The 18801-nt window shown below is 43.4% G+C and overlaps 1 protein-coding gene across 1 annotated transcript in view; it reads right to left on the bottom strand.

Annotated features, from left to right (window-relative positions):
- LOC102043625 (SET domain bifurcated histone lysine methyltransferase 2) overlaps positions 1 to 18801 on the bottom strand; it is a 48873-nt gene that overhangs the window by 1875 nt on the left and 28197 nt on the right. Inside the window, exons 15-22 of the mRNA XM_031056784.1 lie at positions 16011 to 16146; positions 14241 to 14348; positions 13345 to 13478; positions 10021 to 10067; positions 6571 to 6629; positions 6107 to 6173; positions 4180 to 4302; positions 2879 to 2950 (exon numbers count right to left, since the gene is read on the bottom strand). Coding sequence (XP_030912644.1) covers positions 2879 to 2950; positions 4180 to 4302; positions 6107 to 6173; positions 6571 to 6629; positions 10021 to 10067; positions 13345 to 13478; positions 14241 to 14348; positions 16011 to 16146 — 746 coding nt within the window. The remainder of the gene's footprint in view (positions 1 to 2878; positions 2951 to 4179; positions 4303 to 6106; positions 6174 to 6570; positions 6630 to 10020; positions 10068 to 13344; positions 13479 to 14240; positions 14349 to 16010; positions 16147 to 18801) is intronic.

Raw genomic sequence — 18801 nt, 5'->3', positions numbered from 1 at the left:
TTGAGAGTTCAGATCCTAGTAAGAAGAAGACACTTTGTACAAACCGAATGTATTTCTCTTCTTCTGGGGGAGATGATGAAGAATGTCTCCAAAGTTCCAGTGAGGAGAGTGCAAAAATTCTCTCCAGATGTTTACCCTATGCCATTCACAATAAAAAAGCCTTAACTGATTTGAAAAAAAAAAAAAAGGAAAGCACTTTGGCCTTTTGCCTCCCTGCTGCTTCTTCCTCTGTAGTGAGAAAACAGCACCTGCTGCCTGTGGGGGGATGTGGAAGGTGATGGACATGGATATGTTTTTAAATCCATTACCCAAAGCTGGGTGTGGCTGTTGAAGACGGGCAGCCAGAGCACTGTTGGTGCCTGCTGCCCATGGGAAATTCTGGTAGTGTTCACTGAAGGGGGACCTGGTGCCCCAGCCTAGCTCTAACTGGAGAGAAGGAGATGCCCCTTCCCTCTGCACTCAGGTGACACATACCTGAAGAAGTTTGACATGTGCAAGTGGAACCAGGGGAAAAAACCCTCTTAAGAGAGTATCTGGATATGAATTAATTCTCAGAAATGAACAAAGCAGCTCAGCTGGTTAGAGCATGGTGCTAATAATGCCAATGGTTATGGGTTCAATCCCCATTATCCCCATACAGGCCACTTAAGAGCTGGACTCCGTGATCCTTGCAGGTCCCTTCCAACTCAGAACACTCTGTGATCCTGTTGATTTAGCATTTGGGAGAGCTACAGATGGAACACCCACAGCTCAGTTTCTCTCCTGTCAAAAGGATGTGGCAGGAATAGAAGGAGCCCAGAGAAAGATATCAGTGATGGGAATGACTGGCCTACAGAAATGCTTCCACAGGAAAGGAAGGCAGGTAACAGATTGTGAACCTTCCACCTCATAGAGGAAATGAGCTGAAAGGAAAGAAAATGTATTTCTGTAAAATCAGGAATGGCCTGAGGGACATGGACCTGGAATGACTGCCCCGAGTGCTATGGGGCTCTCAGTGAAGGAACTGCACAACAATTTTAAATTTAAGTATCATGGCCTTTGTCTCCACAACCTTTATCTGAATTGCAGAATTTGCTGCTACAAACCCCCTGAAAACAAATGCTGTCAAGGAGCTCAAAAGCTTCTGGCCAGACTGCTGACCAGCATAGAGGAGAGAGATTCTGATGGAGGCATCCTGCCCAAGCAGGATGCACAACAGAACTGAAAACAAAACTAAAAGAAGTCGCTTTCCCTTGGAGGAGAGGAAAAGAACCTCCAACCTGGAAATCTGAAACTGCTGCTGAGGCAACAGTATAGCGTGTGTGGAAAGTTTTACATGCAGTTGAGTTTGCAGTAAAGCTGCACACTGCAAAAGGAGTGTGGATCCCTGTATATAAAAAGGGATTTTAAAAAGCCCTTTCACCAGTTACAGTTCAGAGTAGCCATGCTGTGCTGGCATGTAAGGCTTTAGAACAGGATTTGCATGATGATTTAAGAAGTGACAAAAAGATTGAATTTAAAGCATGGCAGATGACCCAAAATCATCAGCTTGAAACACAGAATTTATACCAGTCCTACTTTATGTAGTACTTGACTTAGTATGTCACCACAGAGCTAGCTAGAGCTTGTAAGAGATCATGACAACAGTAACAATAAACAAAAAAAAAGAAAAATAACAGCTGGTGATTTGCTTTCCCCTCTACAGTTTCACTTGTAATTAGCATGGTTTTAATTTCTTTCTCACTGCTTCATTTTAAAAGCTCCTCTTGGATCAGTTATGGAACTAACCTCATTATTATTGACCTTGAAATAAAAAGGTCTCAGAAAAGAAGATTGTGTGGTACAGGAAGAATTGAGCTGCTTGAGTTGTGGGGATTTGGAGAGGGGACAACTAGTACCCCTGAGAATCACATGGTTGTGTGCAGGGAGGTGCCATTATCAAGAGATTTTCCTGTAAGCTGAGAAGACGATGAAATAATTGATGCAGCAGTGAAAGAAACAAATGTGATCCAAGGTTGTGTTACATGAGGAATTCTGAGAAGAGATGTTTTAATGTCCTCAGATGAGGCAGTAGTGGAATCTTGTGTCAGACAACTGCAACACTGGACACTCCAACTGCTGAAAAACGAATTTAAGTGCAAGAACAGGAGACTGAAGGGAGGAGCCTGGCTTTTTCAGTCAAGTGAAGGGGAAACAGCAAACATCATCTTCACATACCAAACCTCAACATTAGCTAATTAAAACCATTTTCACCAGAATAAATTAAAGCAAAAGTTAGAACAACTGTTGGAGAGGGAAATGGGAAGCATGAGCATTGCCTGTCTGAAAACCACCTTCAGCCTTATTGCTTCAAACAGTTGAGAATCCAAGCCCCACAGTTTCCTTCCGCACTGGTGCTCCCAAGTAACTGTTCCTGCCTTTGTTTGCATTTCACTCTGAGCATTCTCATCTTGTTTTTCAAAGCACAATTGCTCCCCAGTCCAGGTGAGTTCTGCTGGCCTTTGGCTGCTGTGTTTCAGTGGAAAGCACTACTCTGACCAGCACTTGTCAGCCAGCAGCAGAGCTGTAACACTGGCAAACTGCTGAAAGAAGGCTGTGGAGAAGGAGCCCAAATAAGCTGCAGGAGAGTGGAGCTCCCCTGGGGCAGAGACCCTTTGGCCTTTTAAAGCTGTGGAACTGTGAGTTGCTCCCTCCTTCAGGTCAGCCAACCCCATCTGATATACTGTATTTCTAAAGATGCAGCTAGCCATGGTTTTTATTCAACTGTTTATATAGCACTCATAAAAACAGTTCCTTGGAATTTTCATTTTAAACGATTGTTCTATCAAAATTCTCATTAGAATAACTTCAATGCCAAATCCCAGACCAGCTGCTCCTCTGAGAGCTTTTCTGCACATACCTGAATAAATATTTGTCAGTATATTTTCAAACAGTCCACAGTCAAACAGTGCCATCACTGTCTCTTCATACTCTGGGGAAAGAGACAATTTGATGTAATACTACTGAGTAAAGGTTTACAGAGCCCTACATTAGAAGTACCACAAAACAGTAATTACTTATTTTCCATCATACTGACTGCTCAAGGTTTTAAAATATCTTCCTTTTCATATAATCTGTATTGAGAAAAAAGGATCAAGTTGTCAATTCTTTCTTTTTAGTTTCATACAGAAAATTATTCCTTTTTTGTGTCTGCACCACATGAACAGGGCATTTAAAGAAGAGCAATATACTTAAGTGATATTTCACTTCTGTGTGCCAGGACTATGTGATGGCAGAGCTGACTGTACCAACTCCTCCTGACACATCAGTTGTGGGGCTGAGCTATCACCATTTGCTGTTAAGAAATATCCAAGAATTGCACCTCAATTTCATACCTCAGGCTTCTGCTGAAGCAAAATACAAAACACTCACAGAGTTCAACTGACACACAAGCTGCTCATGAAGGAAGACTTTCCAGGTGGGACATTTCACTTTCCATGCATGTGCTTCAGTTATTTTGCATAAAATAGCCTTCTTTATGCACAGGTATTACTCCTGACTTTGCAAAACTGAGAGGGCAATTGGAGAGGAAAGTTCAAAATTTTCTTTAACTGTGTTGTGGACAAAGCAACAGTAGATTGGAATTCTTTAAAAACAAAGTATCTCATACAAGGTGATAAACCCATAAAAACCCCAAACAGACACTAACAGCTTAAAGTACACTTGTAACAAATCATCCAAAGCCTTAAAATGAACATACTTAGAGATTTTCACTCAGGAGAGAGTGCTGGTATTAACAGATAGCTGGTACCTCTGTGAAGCTGCAAGAGCAACACAGACTTATGAACTAAATAAAACCTGTCTCTCTTCAGGACCTCTCTGTTCCCCAGTTCTTGGGAGGAGAGGCTGGACTGAACCTTCCTATGCTTATGCCGACATGTAAAAGGTGGCTTCAAAAATTCAAGTCAGAAGGTCTCACTAGAGATGCTGAGTTGGCAGCTCTTACATAATTTTGAGAAATAAGTTTCCTGGAACTTTCATTGTAAGTGGTCATTCAAAAGAGGTCATTTTCAACCTCCTGCACAGCTGCAGAAATAAGGACTGAGTTATTTAGCACCATGCTGTTCTCAGGAAGGTGGCCCAGGGCCAGATGCCCGGGATTCAGATCTGCGCCTCTCCTCTGTCAGCAGAGTCCCTGCCATGGGTCCCCCTGAAACACACCTGTTTCTGAAGTGTTGTCATCCATCAGTTTTTCCTGAGCCAGGTGAAGTGTGTCCAGCATTTCTTCAAATATATCATCCAGAAGCCCAGCTTGTTTGCACTTCCTAACAAAGTCTATCCGAACTGTTAAAACACAAAAGCATTCTCATGCAGAAGTGATCTGTAAAGTGGGCTTTGCTCCTTCTCTTCAGAAACTAAAATTTAAGCCAAAGCCCTTCTACCAGTAACAAATAGTTTTGCAGATCTCTGGCTCCTCCAGCCACCCACACAGCCCTTTTCAGTACGAACAAAAAAGTAGCCAGGCAAACATAAGCACTATGCTGGGTGTAAAATTCCCTAAGCTCTAGATTTGGCTTCATTCATCATAAGCAAACAGCTCCACAGCTCTAAATGTTCCATTCCTAAAGCTCATGATACCCCCTAGTGATTTGCCTTGCTTGCAGTTTCACCAATCCTTAGGACCACACCATGGACTAAAGCACAGAAAACAGTGCAACAAATGAATTAAGATCTGGTAAAAATTGAGGCTATCTTTACTCCAAGTGATCCAGACAACTAAAGTTTTTTATTACAGCCCATTTTATATACCTACTTTGTCAGATTTGGATTGATAGAGAAGTAACCACTTTATCTCTGAGCAGCAGGTCAGTGACAAGTTTTATTAAGATCAACACAATGAGCTGTTCAAAAGCAAAGAGCCATTGCATGGCTCACTAAAGTCTGCCAGTCTCTGTTAAAAACAATGTTACATTTTACTGGAGACATGTGTGGGGAAAGAAATGCCTTCTCACTTAAATGAAATGCTCTATGAGTATTCCAGGATTCTTTATAGGTTTCCTGTTCTTTACAGTAATGAAATTCAGAAAAGACCACTAGGCAGCCACTTGCCATATCATGCGCATACATAAAGCATATCCACAGTGAGGTGAATAATCACCACTAGCACATTCCAAACTTCCGAGTGCCAGCAGAACCCCAACAAGCAATGCAGCAGGAGCTTCAGGGTAACACGAAAACTGCAGGACTGCAGGATAGCTCCTGTGATCCATCTCACTGTTGTAACACCATATGTATGCCTATATTGTGTTAAGCACCCCGTGTACACCCAGGCTTCCAAAGGCAAGATGTGCTGCCCCCTTCTCAGAGCACCTGTTAATGCTCTGTTAATATTATATATATAATAATATGTTAATAATAACTCTGTTAATGCCTTCCAGGGTTCAGATTTAACTGTTCTGATATGGAGGAGCAACGTCAGGCAGAGGCACTCCTGTCTGCAGGAGACAGAGCTGAACACAGCAGCCAGCCAGAGTGGGGCATTCCCATCTGAATCACCAGCCCACATCACACAGCAAGTCTCACTCAGCCAAACCACAGGCATTTGTTTGCTGCACAGTTATTAAAACATTCTGCAAATCAGACTTCTGCTGCCATGTCAGAGCACAGAGAGCCACTTATCTCAGGAGAATCACAAAAATACATTTGCAGCACAGAATTTGCTACCAGCCATCTCCAAGCTCTGCACTTCAACATAACAGATCACAGTACCTCCTAGTTGCTCCATAAAGTTGTTACCAAATGTCCAAAATAGCAGAATAAGGCTCCCTAAGACTGAAATTAAAGAAAGCATCCTTTCTTCAGGCCCAAGGTCCTGAAGGGAATTCACCTAACCTTACATGGACACCGTGGTTCTACATACACTCCCTACATACATATTACAATTTATCCATTATCATAAATCCCAGCTCAGACTCCCAGAGAATAAGTCCTTTGTTCCATCTATCACTGCATTCTTGAGCCACATATCTTCTTGTCTTCCCACTGTCCTTGCTGGAGGAGAAGCGTTTGCATGCCTTGTTTCACTGCTGAAAGTTTCACAGGCACAGTAAAAACTGAATTAACCCTTCTGGTATCCAATGAGTCTCACCTTTATGCCTGTTGTTTTTTCTTTTTAGTATTCGTAAACTGTTTTCTTCTGCTGTCTCTTCTGTGGTCTGTAAGAAAATCAAAACAAAGTACTTTTACATCATGCTGATGTTTACTGCTGTTGTCATTATCATACTTGTGTCTTAGCAGAAAGATAAAAAGCAGTCCACATATCTGTGAACACAGTCAGCTTCTCTGAATGGCTAACAATATTCCTCTGCATACATTCTATTTTGAAAATGAAAGCAAAAACTGCTTCAAAGCAAAAATGCTTTAAGAAAAGCCAAACACCTGGGACACCACCTTCCTTAACCACTGCATTTGCAAATAGCAGAGAAGTTAACAAATGCCTACTGGGAACTCCCAAGACTCTTTCTGAACACTGTCAGAATACTTTGATAAGCAAGTCCTTTGCTGTAGCAGGTGTGGGTCCCCTGTTTTAGTATGACTGAAATTCAGAATTACCATTTCTTCTGTGATGGTGGGAGATGTCAATGTACGTCTTCTTTTCTTATTAGCTGCATCTAAGAATCAATCAACAACAAAGTAACAAAAGTGACAACCTCAGACTGACCATCACACGTTAAATTCCTTCTCTTCCCAGAAAGCTAAGGAAGTAAGGCCCTTTGAGTGGCAAGGCAGAAATATGTTTCAGCTTCCCCAAAAACCTGACACTTCAGCAGAATTCACACTGTTTCCATTAAGGAAAATTGCAAGCATCAACTAACCATTAGGAAAAAGTGCAAATCATTATAGCATTAGGATATCACTTAACCTTTTCAACTCAGTAGATTTTTAATTGTGGCAGAGTGAACTTACTCCTCCTGGCAGCAACATCACCTCTAGGTGGTAAAAACCAATTTGGTTTTCCAAACAATTCTTACGTATGTTAATACACCCTCAAAACTAAAGACTACATAAAAAATTCCTTAGGTGTGTCAAAGACATACAAATGGCATTAGTGTGTTCATCAACATAAGGACCCTCCCAGAAAACCTCCAGAAGCCATTTGACTTGTCAGTATAATATTATTTATGCTACAAAGTGTTTGTAGTGATGTGGTATGAGATCTCTAAAAAATTATCTCTGCTTTCACTGCATCCTTTCCATCAGCATGCACCAGACTCTTGCCAACATCACAACTGGCAGCTTTTGGAAACAGCTACAGTATCACAAGCAGAGAAGGATAACTCTGGCAAGAAGACATGGCAGGAGAAGACATGGCACTAAAACCTGAATGTTTAGTGTACAGTGGGGTTATACCTCCCCTGCCCTGTTTAATTCCAGAACCTCTGGGCAGCACTTAGTAAGGCCCTTCCTGTTAGAAATCATCCTATCAAGAGGAATGAGGAGGCATTGCTGTATACAGAGGCTGTGAAAAAAAGCTTGGGCTTTGGGCACTGGTGCTGTACATTTGCATTTCTCATGGGCTGAAAGGAAATTGGTCTCTCACTTCATCCAAACCAAACCTGTAAGGCCAAATTTGGGGCAGTGTGGGAGACACTGCTGTAGGTACAATGTTCCTTGCTGTCTGGCATGGTATTTTTGACACATGATGGGATTTTCTGAGCTCTCCCTGATATGTGCTGTAAAGATGCCTTACACAAGAGGAACACAGTCTGAAGAGCAGCCCAACTTCTCCTGCCCTGCACAGTGCTGGCTGCTCTCCTGCATTTGTCAGCCTTTACTCTGTCCACATCCAACTCTTCCAATTAACAGAGGTTGGAGCCTGTTTCCAAGTCCAAGCTGCTCTCACATCCTTGCTGCACAGAGCTGCAAGGAGAGTTCTTGGCCCATAAGGCACCTTATCCCTTTCCAATCACACAGCAGAGCCCTGACATTCCAGCACAAGAATATTGTATGAACCAAGAATAAGGGGATCTTCCTTGACCCCCTATTCTCCAAACTATGAAGCAGGGGACACTGGGCTTGGGGAACCAAATGTCTTCTACTCAACTCTCCCACTTGCTCCCCACTTCCCAGGGTACAGCTACCCTCAGGAGGTGAGAGAAGCTCATTCAGGGGGCAGGGTGGACACTGCCAGCAGAATTCATTTACCCCTCATAAACAGAAGGTCACTAAATTAAGTGCCTCTGGAAGAATTCCTCTAGGAGAAAACTCTCTTCTGAGGGAACATTGCATATGCAGCATTTGAAGACACAAAGCCCATCCAGTTTCTAAAGGGGGCTACAATTGCAGAAAGCCAGAAAATGACTTTGTACCAGAGCATGTTATGAAGGGAGATGGCTTCAGACTGAAAGACAGCAGGGTTAGGTTAGATATAAAGAAATGCCATACTGTGAGGGTAGTGACTCTCTAGAACAGTTTGTCCAGAGAAGCTATGGATGTCCTGTCTCTGGAAATGTTCAAGGCCAGGCTGGATGGGGCTTTGAGAACCTGGTCTAGTGGAAGATGTGCCTGCCCAAGGCAAGCAGGCTGGAACTAAATAATCTTCAAAGTTCCTTCCAACCCAAATCATTCTGTGATTCAACCTTGTAAGACTTAAGTACTCCTAATGAACAAGGAGTGGTCTAGAGGGCTGGACCTAATGCCTGAATATATCTGGTACTGGAAACAAAGCAATCCTGGGCCTGTCCAGTACTTGCACAGGAGATCACCTGGGACCCTGGGCAGCCCCAAGAGACACTGACAACCATTAGACCACAGAAATCAAAATAATTTTGAAAAGGGAAGAAAGGTCAGGATTCAGAACTATGGATAAGTAAAAAGCAAAGCTACTAAGTAAACTAAGAGGATGCATTTTGGTTAGTGAACCACAGCAATATCAGATACTAAACAGACTGTATGTCTGGTTAAGAAGTGAGCCACGGGCGTTAGAAATTAATTGAGGGTAGAAATTAATTTTGGAGTTAGGATAGTTGTTTTAGATTATGTATGTTGCTTAGCTTGTAACTTGCTACGCTGGCAAAGGCCTGCAAAGATGGAAAAAGGAATGCAGGGATCCTGATAAGAAGCGCTCATTACCCCAAACAAAGTGGAAGGAATGCGAGGCCTGTTGGAGAGAAGAGAGGCTGCTCAGACCCTGCAGAGATCCCACATGTGCCCAGCACTGAATAAATACACATCTACCTTACAACTTTTACAAGTTGTGGAGTCTTCCCACAAAGCCCCAGCCCTGAAGAATAAAAGCTTGAATAATAATCACCTAACCCATCTCTTAAGTGTCATCAGGGTAGAGCAAGGCTCAGTTCAGCTGAAGTTAAATTCAAAGTGAAGGCCAGTCCAGGAGCCACCTCACTGTGAGCAGAGTTCTCTGCATTAGGCTAACAAGGTCCAGCTTCGGTTGGCATTTCCAAACACCTCTGAATCAGGAAGGGCCAGGACTGCCAAATGAAGCTGCATTTCTGCATCACAGGAAGCAAACCTTTAACAGGGGCTGTACAACCCTTTTGTTATACTTAAAAAGCTCTTTCGGATCCTTCAGAATGAAAGGCCCTATTTTAAAAACTACTGCAGTGAATACAGAAGATGCAAATGTGAATGTCTGCATAACCACAGATAAAATCCCAAGGTGACTTCTCCTGAACCAGCCTTTTCCTTGCTAATCTAGCGCAAACTTGTGTGTGGCTCTCCTGTCTCACACAGATTTTACAAGCTGCTTGGGCCTACTTGCCCAAAGAAGAGTAAGAATGATTCCATTAAGGATTGGGTCCATTGTGGTTTAAGTCAGTTTTCAAGGAGATTCGGGGAGGATTAAATTTTAACTTTTCCCACTTAAAAAATAACCTTGATTTTTGTGCATACATGTGGATCTTAATCAAACCACTCTTGCAAGATTAGAAATCCACCACTCGATATGAAGGTGGTAATATTTATCTTGCTCTTATGAATTACTGATTGTAGGATGCAAACTTCTAAAACAAATGAATTAATGAAGTCATTAAAGAAACTCACCATAGCGATTGGTCCTATTCCCTGGGTCATGTTTTGGGCAGAACACTCTAAAATTTAAGTTCAATTTCAAGAAAAAGAGAAGAAGTATTAATAAATATGCAAACAGAGTTATGTTGACCTATTTGAACAGGTATTTCCCCTCTTTCTACCAAACATAAACTGAAAGACTGCAGTCTCGTCCCGCAGCCACTGGAGCTGACGGGTGCCGGCTAGCCGCTCCCGGAGCGACCGGTGGAGACCACGAACCCCGCCACTCCCAGGCTCTCGGCGAGAACCCCGAGCAGTGGCTCCGTCTGCGGCGTGGTGATGCAGGCGAGAGCAGGACTGCGAAGCACTGAGGCGAAGGAAGGAAGAAGCGGACACGCCTATGGATGCCAAGGCACTTTATCGACCCAGGCGGGGCCAGTAACGATGTCAGAGCAATAACTGGTGGGGAGGCCCTTATAAAGGGGAAGGGTGTAACGGAAGGAGACACGAGGGACCAATGAACAAAGCCCAGGGGAGGAGCGAGGGACACAACTGAACCAATAGGAATGGCCCAGGGGAGGGAAAAGGCTCAGGGGACAAATCATACGTTAGGTAAGGGAAGACTGACATAGAAATTTCTAAAAATGAAAGGGAGTTGGTTACAATGATGGACCGGTAACTGGTGGAAGGAATGAACCATTATGAGGGAGAACATGGGGGTAACTGAGGGTCAAACCAAATTCTTAACTTATAAAAAATAACCAACTTTACAATAAACCCTATATAGAACACACAATGCTACAAAAGACAGTTCAAAAAAACCAGGATTTTTGTTTAGCATTACCCACCTCAAAAACCACCTGCTTTAAAGTCCCGTGCATGCACAACCTTGTATCTGTACTCCTAGAGCCACAGTGGATTCTCAGCACTGAAGCTCTGAATGATGAGCTCCCTCAGCCCCCCCGGCTGGGCCTGCCCACTGTTCAGGCCCTGAGTCAGACACATTTCACACGTGTGGCAATCACTGCGTCAGAGACACTGAAATGAGATTAACGCTCCCAAGGTGAAACACCACAGTCCTGACACTGTGCCATCACAGCAGCTCTGCCCCACATAGGCCAGGAGCCTCCTCAGACACATCTGCCCAGTGTCACCTTCATTCCTCAGTCCTGCAGGACGCTGGCAGCGCCACACAGCACCACCACGCACTCACCTGCCTGGAGATCTCTGTGCCACTCCCTCCCACTGCCCTGTGCTCATGGAATGGCCCCCAAATCCTGAGTACATGGGGCAACCCTGTGTGAGATCCAGTAGCTTAAAGCTGATCAGTCCATTTGTTACTTAAACACTTCAGGAATATGTGAAATGGGAATATTTTCAGTGGTTCTAGGACAGCAATGTGAATTCCTTGGAAGAGGCAAAATGAAACAAATTTATCTGAAAATATTCCTTATCTTTTGGATACAATAATGTGCAGAGAACATGAACCAACTTTTATAATATGCCTTTCTTACAGAAGGATCCCAAGTCACTTTTCAAGTAAAAATGCCTTGTCAGGAGCATGGCTTAGTTTATCTCTTCCTTACAAATCTACTTGCCAAGACTGCTGCAGTTTTTAAAGGGAACTGCATTTACTAGGGCATTTTCTAATTATTGTCATTCTTTTAATAAAAACAGAAGCACTGCCTAAGAAATGCAGACTGTCAGCTTGATGAGGAACTTCTTTTGCATGAAATGCATCTTGAAGCACAACAAATCAGATTTAGGTATGCCTAACAATGCAATCAGAAAGCTATTTACTGGATACACCTTATTTACATCCCTGAATTTCTAATACTGCCCTTTGGAGAATGTTTTTTATTCTTCCCCTCCCTTTAGTTCTAGTCTTTCACAGTTAAAAACAACCCATCCTAAGCACAAGAACATCTTACAAAGTACAGACAGTATATTTTACTACTCAGGCCATTTTATTTGGAAGCACTTCCCTACTATCATTTTTGCAAATAGACAGCAGTGCAAACTGCACTGATTTCTCCACCTCTGGTCTTCCTCGCCACTTCCACAGCACCATATACTTTCTCTGTTTATTCTGCTCCATTTGTTTTGATGATCACTACCCATCATCACAATGATGGCAACTCAGAATTTAAAGCCACCAGCTCTGCCTCTCTTGAAGGAATTCTTCTTTTCAGTAGGTTATATTTCACCATGAAAATGTGCAGAGGCTGCCAATCCACTGTTTTTCAAGTGTACTCTCCAATAATTCCAGCCAGCTACAATTTTTGTGCTTTACATCTTGAGTTCAGTCTTCTTGAGCCTGAGTTATCCTTTCTAAAGCTATAAGATGAAAGCCATTTATACTGTGATCAGAGAAAGTTTCCATCTTCTCAGCTGCACTCTTTCATGAGGTTTGCAGATTGACAAAGATTTTACAGCTCCCATCCTCCCTGCACAGCTGGGCTTACAGCCTTGCACAGATGCATTCATTTTAGACAGAGAGTGCTGTGAACCAGCCAGGAGTGCAAGTCACTTGACACAAAAGGACCCATCTTCCACTGCTACCAAGGACTGTACTAGTCCACCCCTTTCTTAGATGATCCTCAAATTAATCTAGTCTAACATGACCTGTGACCTCTTTGGCCTTGTGCAGAAATAAGCATCAGGGCTTTTATGCACCTCAGACTTTACTATAACTTCAGCATTTCAAAAGGTCCCTGAAGCCCCAATTTTTCAACCCCTTCATCTGCATCCTCCAAACAATTTGTTTCATCTGTCAATGGCAATACAAGCAGTCCAAAGGCAGTGGACACCAAGACTAGCATGATCAGGACAGAAAATTTACTTAGAATGCATTCAATCATGTTATTGCTAGCAACATACTTGACATACAAGGCCTTTGGTGAGAATCAAAGTTCTTTGCTAGCATGGGGAGGGAAAACTACCCAAATTTGACTAATGTGAGCAGACCTACAAGTGCTATAACCTGCTCTGTGCTCAGACCACGCTTACTGGAGCTTCTGAACCAACAAAAAATTTAGAATCTGAGTGACATTAATACAAGTCTTTGTTCTTGAAGATTGGCTAAGAGTCAGTAAAGACTGACTTTCTCAGTTTTTGCCGTGTTATCTTTCAGTGATGTTACAGGGTCAAGCACTAAACAGATTCCCTCCCACCGGATTAAAGTTTTCCTGTGAAATGAAAACACTTTTCCCACAGTTTGCAGAGGATCAAGCATTGCTTTAGGAGAAGGGAACTTACTTCCGTGCCTAAAAACCCTTTAAGCCCCACCCAATGAAGCCCCCCTTGCTGACCCCCCCGAGGCTGGCAGTGGCAGTGGGAGGACACTGGCTGAGGTACCTGTAGACGCCGTTGACCTCGTCGGTCTCCACAGCGGCATCGTCGCAGAGGGCACAGAAGAAGTGGTAGCTCCTGCGGCACGCGCGCTCCTCGCAGCCCACCGTGGCCCCCTTCTTGCGGCAGAAGTTGCACACCTGCAACAGGAGGGGGTTCACCATGTAAATGCCACAGGCAGCTACTCCAAATCCTGCCAGACAGGGAAAATGACGTTCTCTGTGGGAAAATCCAGTATTCCAAATCCAGCATTCCATTGCAAGTCACCTCTGTGTAATTCATCAGGCAAATTCACTCCTGCAAATGCCTACCCTGGTCATTACTGCAGCCACCTTTTTGCTATCCTACCTCTATTTCATACTGATAAATTTGTAAAGTGAGGCAAAGAGCCACGTGAAGGCACTGAGCAACTTTCCCAAGTTATTTCAACATTAATTGGTGTTAATGTTTGTATTTATGTTTCCTAGGCTAACTTTGTAATGAAAAGAATTCCACCCAGGATGTGGGGGAGGAGGGCAGCTGAAGACAAAGGCAATTAAAAAAACCCCTCATTTAAATAATCTTATTTCTGCTAAACTTAGAATGTGTTCCCCTTTACAATTGTTGATTGCATTCTTTTGTTTCAGGCACTGGCTTAGATCTTTACCAAAGTCTCAGGAAACTTTGACTAAGGACATAAAGGCCAGGAAAAAACCCACCTGCATTTTAATACAGAATGAATTAATTCCATCAGACCAAATGTTAAATAAATTACTCCAACACTAAACTTGTAATTTCCCTAATCTTACTAGATCAGAAGGACCAGCTAGTTGAATGGCTTTTTTTTTAAAGCACAGAACAGGCCAGACAACCTTCAACACTATGAGACAGGACTAACTGCAGATTCAGAAACATTTCCTTACCAGCCGCTTTCCTCTCCTGAGCTCCTTTAACACCGATGACACATCAAACCTTATTTCCAGATTTTCTGGGTTATGATCTTCAGATTCCACAAATCCTGAGGAAAATAACTAAAGACAAAAGAGACAGTTTTAAGAAACAAGAATGACTCAGTCACCAGTGCTGAAAAGAAACAAGGAATACATCTTTTCTTCTTCCACTTGCCCTGCCTAAGGAGGCTGATTTTTCTCTGTGTTGTTAACAAGAGGTTTCACCTACACTGAACAAGGAGCTAAGCTTAAACATTTCTGCAGTCAAAAAAAGTTCCTCCTTCCACACAGGAGATTTCACATAACCTGAAGGCAAACTAAGAAAAGATAATAAGGTGAGAAAGTTAACTTATTAAATACATCAACAAAGAAAATGTGAAATTCCAGCACGGCCAGAGTAAGGATGAGAAGATCTTCAGGCAAGAGATCTCCACACCTTGGATATCTTATTATGTGCCCAGCTGTTCAGACCTACAGCTGGATGCAACATTTCTCTGTAATACGATTTCCATACAGCCCAGTGCTGATAACAGCTGACTGCAGGAAAAAACCAGAAACATTGTACACATCCTGAGAGAAACCCACTAAAAATGCACACATGCACACTCAGGCCACTTTAATTCCCACAGAACTGCTGAGCCATGACAGTGAGTGAGGAAGGGGAAGTTCCTGGCAAATATTTCCTAAGCTAATTCCAAACAAAAGGGAGCTACCCTTTCATCAACTAGCAGGCACAGTCTGTCTGCTCAGAAGGTGATAGCTGAATGCAAAAAAACCCAAACAGTGCAAACAAGCCTAAGGCAGAGAAATGAGTAAAGTTGCTGGGAGGAGAAAGAAAGGAGAAAGAAGAAAAAACAGAGAGAGGGAGAGAGAGAGAAGTTTTAGCGTTGGAGAAACATTAAAGCCATAATAAAATCTGTTTCAAACAAAACATTCAAGTGCCATAAAACAATGCTGTTGTGAAACATTCTGATAAAAAATAACCAACCAAAAAAAGATATCAGAAAAATAAAGATGTAGACATAACAATTGTGAGAATAAGAAGGCTGGGACAGTGACAGCCAGAAAACTGCTCTAGCAGGAGTCTCCTGCACTAAACGGCTCTCAGCTATATTCTCTCTCTGCTGAAGGGAGAATACAGCTGCTGTAATTGATTCTGCACTCCAAGAACCAGCTCCACCAACACTGCAGAATAAAGGGGAGGCAAAAAGAGCAGAAGGATCACAACACACTTAAGAGCTTCACAGGTATTTTTATATAATCAACTTCTGATACTTTTATTCCTTATTTTAAATAAGGGACACACTGGAAAGTTTTTTAACCATTAAGTGATATGGATATTTGCCTGCAAAGGTTTAACTATACAACTTTGTGTGGTCTGAGAATGTCATCCAAGAGGATGAGTCTCAACAGTGCCTCAAGAAGACCTATTCTCGTTGCTCGACCATATGTGGTCTTTGTGGTGTTTTCATGTGTGTCTGGAACCACTGCTCAGCAACAGACACACATGAAAACACCACAAATCAACAGCTCCAGCTGTGCAGATACATCCTCTCCCGCTCCAAAATCTCAGCCAAGCCCTGTTGCTTTTTAAGCTTTTCAGTCTAATATAAACTTTCTAGTTTGAGTAACCAGCCTTTCAATCCAGACACCACTGCAAAACCAAAAACAGATAAGCAGTGGAAACTTCCCCCTTATCCCTTCTCCACTTCTCTTCAGTACTGACCAGCTAAAGGCACTCACCAGACAATCCTGATGAGCTGCAATATTTCTCTCTGTGGCGATATACATCACAGAGCCAGCCTCCCCTTCTGAACAAAACGCACATGTCGTTCTCACCATCTTCGCCATTATCCAGAAAGCACCTAGAGCAGGAAAACTGGGACAAAACACAAAGCAATTGACAACTTCCATAGGCCATTCAGGACAGAGGAAAGCAGAGCCTGCCAACACCTGCCCTCTAACTGCTCCTTCACCTACATCCCCTGACCCTGGGTGCTTTGCTCCTCCAATAACAACTACCAGTAGAACAGGAAAAGCCTGCAGGCACAGCAGCAGGATGATGGAAACCAGACAGGAGGAGCTCCAGCAATTAGAGCGGGAGAAAGAGTGGTTTATCTCCTCTTGGAAAGTCACTAACAAGTCATAAGGGGTAATACAAGAGTTTTCAAGCTTGCTTGAAATATCTGCTCCAAAAGCAGATCCAAGAACAGCCTGGCAAGTCATGCTCTCAGGTGTGAAACTCCTTTTATTTGGAGGAGGGAATCACTCATAGTGTTTTCTTAACCTACTGCTGCCACGTGTGGGTCTGTGAGTCAACAAAGGACGGAAAAACAGCTGCCCCCAAGCTTCACCAGGGCCTTCCAGGAGCTCACAGAAAACAAGGAAGAAATACTAATTTATTGCTGTAAGAAGGATGGAGCAAAGTAGTGTGGAGAGGTCTAGAAGTAAATTGGGGCACAAGAAAAAATCTTAAGTGAGAGACTCAAACATTCTCTCTCAACAAGGCGAAATACTAACGGGAGTGACAGAATTTTCCCTGAGCCCTGGGAATTGCCCCAGGGACACTTGTTATCTTTTCCTGGCCATATCCACTCAAGTCTTAACTGTACTTTACATAGTCTTTCTCCAGCAGCTGCAAAATTCTGAGGCCACCTACATACTTCCCAAAAGCAGTCTAAGTGTTTCTGGACAAGCCTTTACACACAACCCCCACCAGCAGGTTAGAGCATCACCCCACAACATTTGCAGCAGAAATTTTACTTTGTGTTTTTTATGCAAGTCCACCACAGAAATCTTCAACAACTTCCCACTCCTACAAGGTGTGATACTCCAAACTATCCTCTGCTGGAGATGTCACCTCTGACAGCACAAACTCCTGTACGACAAGGGGGAAGAAAAATCTGCATTTACTTTCAAGAAATAGGAAGATCTGAAGTTAAATTATTCTAGTGAGAGGTAGCAAGGCTCAAGCACAAAACAGGCAGCAAATCTCACAGTCCAACAAATCCTGCAGCCTTTTTCTGAGTTTCAACAGACAAACTGTTTTCATTAGCTCCCATTCCCCTTGCATAAAACAGACTGGGTAGCCCCAAGTGAAAACACCACCAGAGTAGAAGAGGATTTTTTATGTTTTTTACCCCTCTGGCTTACACAACTGACATTTTACTTGCAATCACAAGTCACTTTGCCTTTGCACACAGCTGGAGTTTTTTTCCCTTCTGTCCTTCTATGTCTTGTAAGCAAGACAGGGTAGAAACTGATTTCCAATACCCATCCATACACTGACCATCACATCAGTTTCAGAATCTGAGCAATAAATAAATACAATAGAAACAAACAGAAACACAAGGACATATTAGAGCTAGAACAGAACTGAAAGAAATTCAAAAGAAGAATGAGCTAGAGTTTGAATGACCTAGAATACAGGAAAAGCTCTCTGCAGCAAACCAATACCTGGAATCAAGGCAGACACATAGCGCCTGCTCAGGCCCAGTCAGAGGATCCAGCTCTAGGAATTTTTAAAGGAAGGGGCTAAACATGAACTTTACAATCCCTGGTGTTCTTACAGGCTCCAGAGAAATCCTGGTGCTGATGGAGGACAGAAGACACTTGATTGTGGTCAGCCTTGGGTTTACTCCAGCACCTTTCTAGGAATCCTGAAGCAGTAGAAGTCCAGCTCTTGGTCATTCCTCTGTGCAGAAGCAGCCAGCCTGCACCTACAGCCCTGTTTAGCCCTGTATCCTGTCCCCCTGTGGTGGGTTGACCCTGGCTGCATGCCAGGCACTCACTCCCCTGAGTCACTCTATCACTCCCCTCCACAACTGGATGAGGAGAGAAAATATAACAAAGGGTTCATGGGTTAAGGACAGGGAGAGATCCCTCCCCAAATGCCATCACAGGCAAAGCAGACTCCGCTTGGGGATAATTAACTGAATTTATTACTAACAAAATCAGAGCAGGATAACAGAAGTAAAATAGATTTTAAAACCACCTTGCCCTCACCCCTCCCTTCTTTCCAAACTTTATCTCCTTCCCCCAGGAGGCACCAGATGGAGAATGGGGGTTATGGTCAGTCCATCACTCATTGTTCCTGCCACACTCAAGGAGAGTCCTTCCTCTGCTCCAGTATGAGGTCCCTCTCAATGGAGACAGTCCTCCACAAACATCTCTGTGAGTCCATCCCATGAACAACAGTTCTCCATGAACTGCTCCAACACAGGTCACTCTCCCATGGGGTGAAGTCCTTCAGGCACAGCCTGCTCCAATGCTGGTTCCCCCAAGGGTCACAAGTCCTATCAGGAAGCCTGCTCCAGTGTGGGCTCCCTCTCCATGGGTCTGCAAGTTCCTGCCAGGACCCTGCTCCAGCATGGGCCTCCCACAGGGTCACAGCCTCTCTAAGGCACCCACCTCCTCCACAGGCTGTGGGTGGATCTCTGAATCCCCATGGACCTCCCTGGGCTGCAGGGGCACATCCTGCATCACCATGCTCTGCACCAGGGGCTGCAGGGGAATCCCAGACCATCTCTGGCAC

Source organism: Geospiza fortis, unplaced genomic scaffold (assembly GCF_000277835.1).
Source record: "Geospiza fortis unplaced genomic scaffold, GeoFor_1.0 scaffold194, whole genome shotgun sequence".
In the NCBI taxonomy this organism is placed as follows: Eukaryota; Metazoa; Chordata; class Aves; order Passeriformes; family Thraupidae; genus Geospiza; species Geospiza fortis.
Note: the sequence above shows the minus strand (reverse complement) of the source record. Positions and strands in the feature narration are given on the sequence as shown.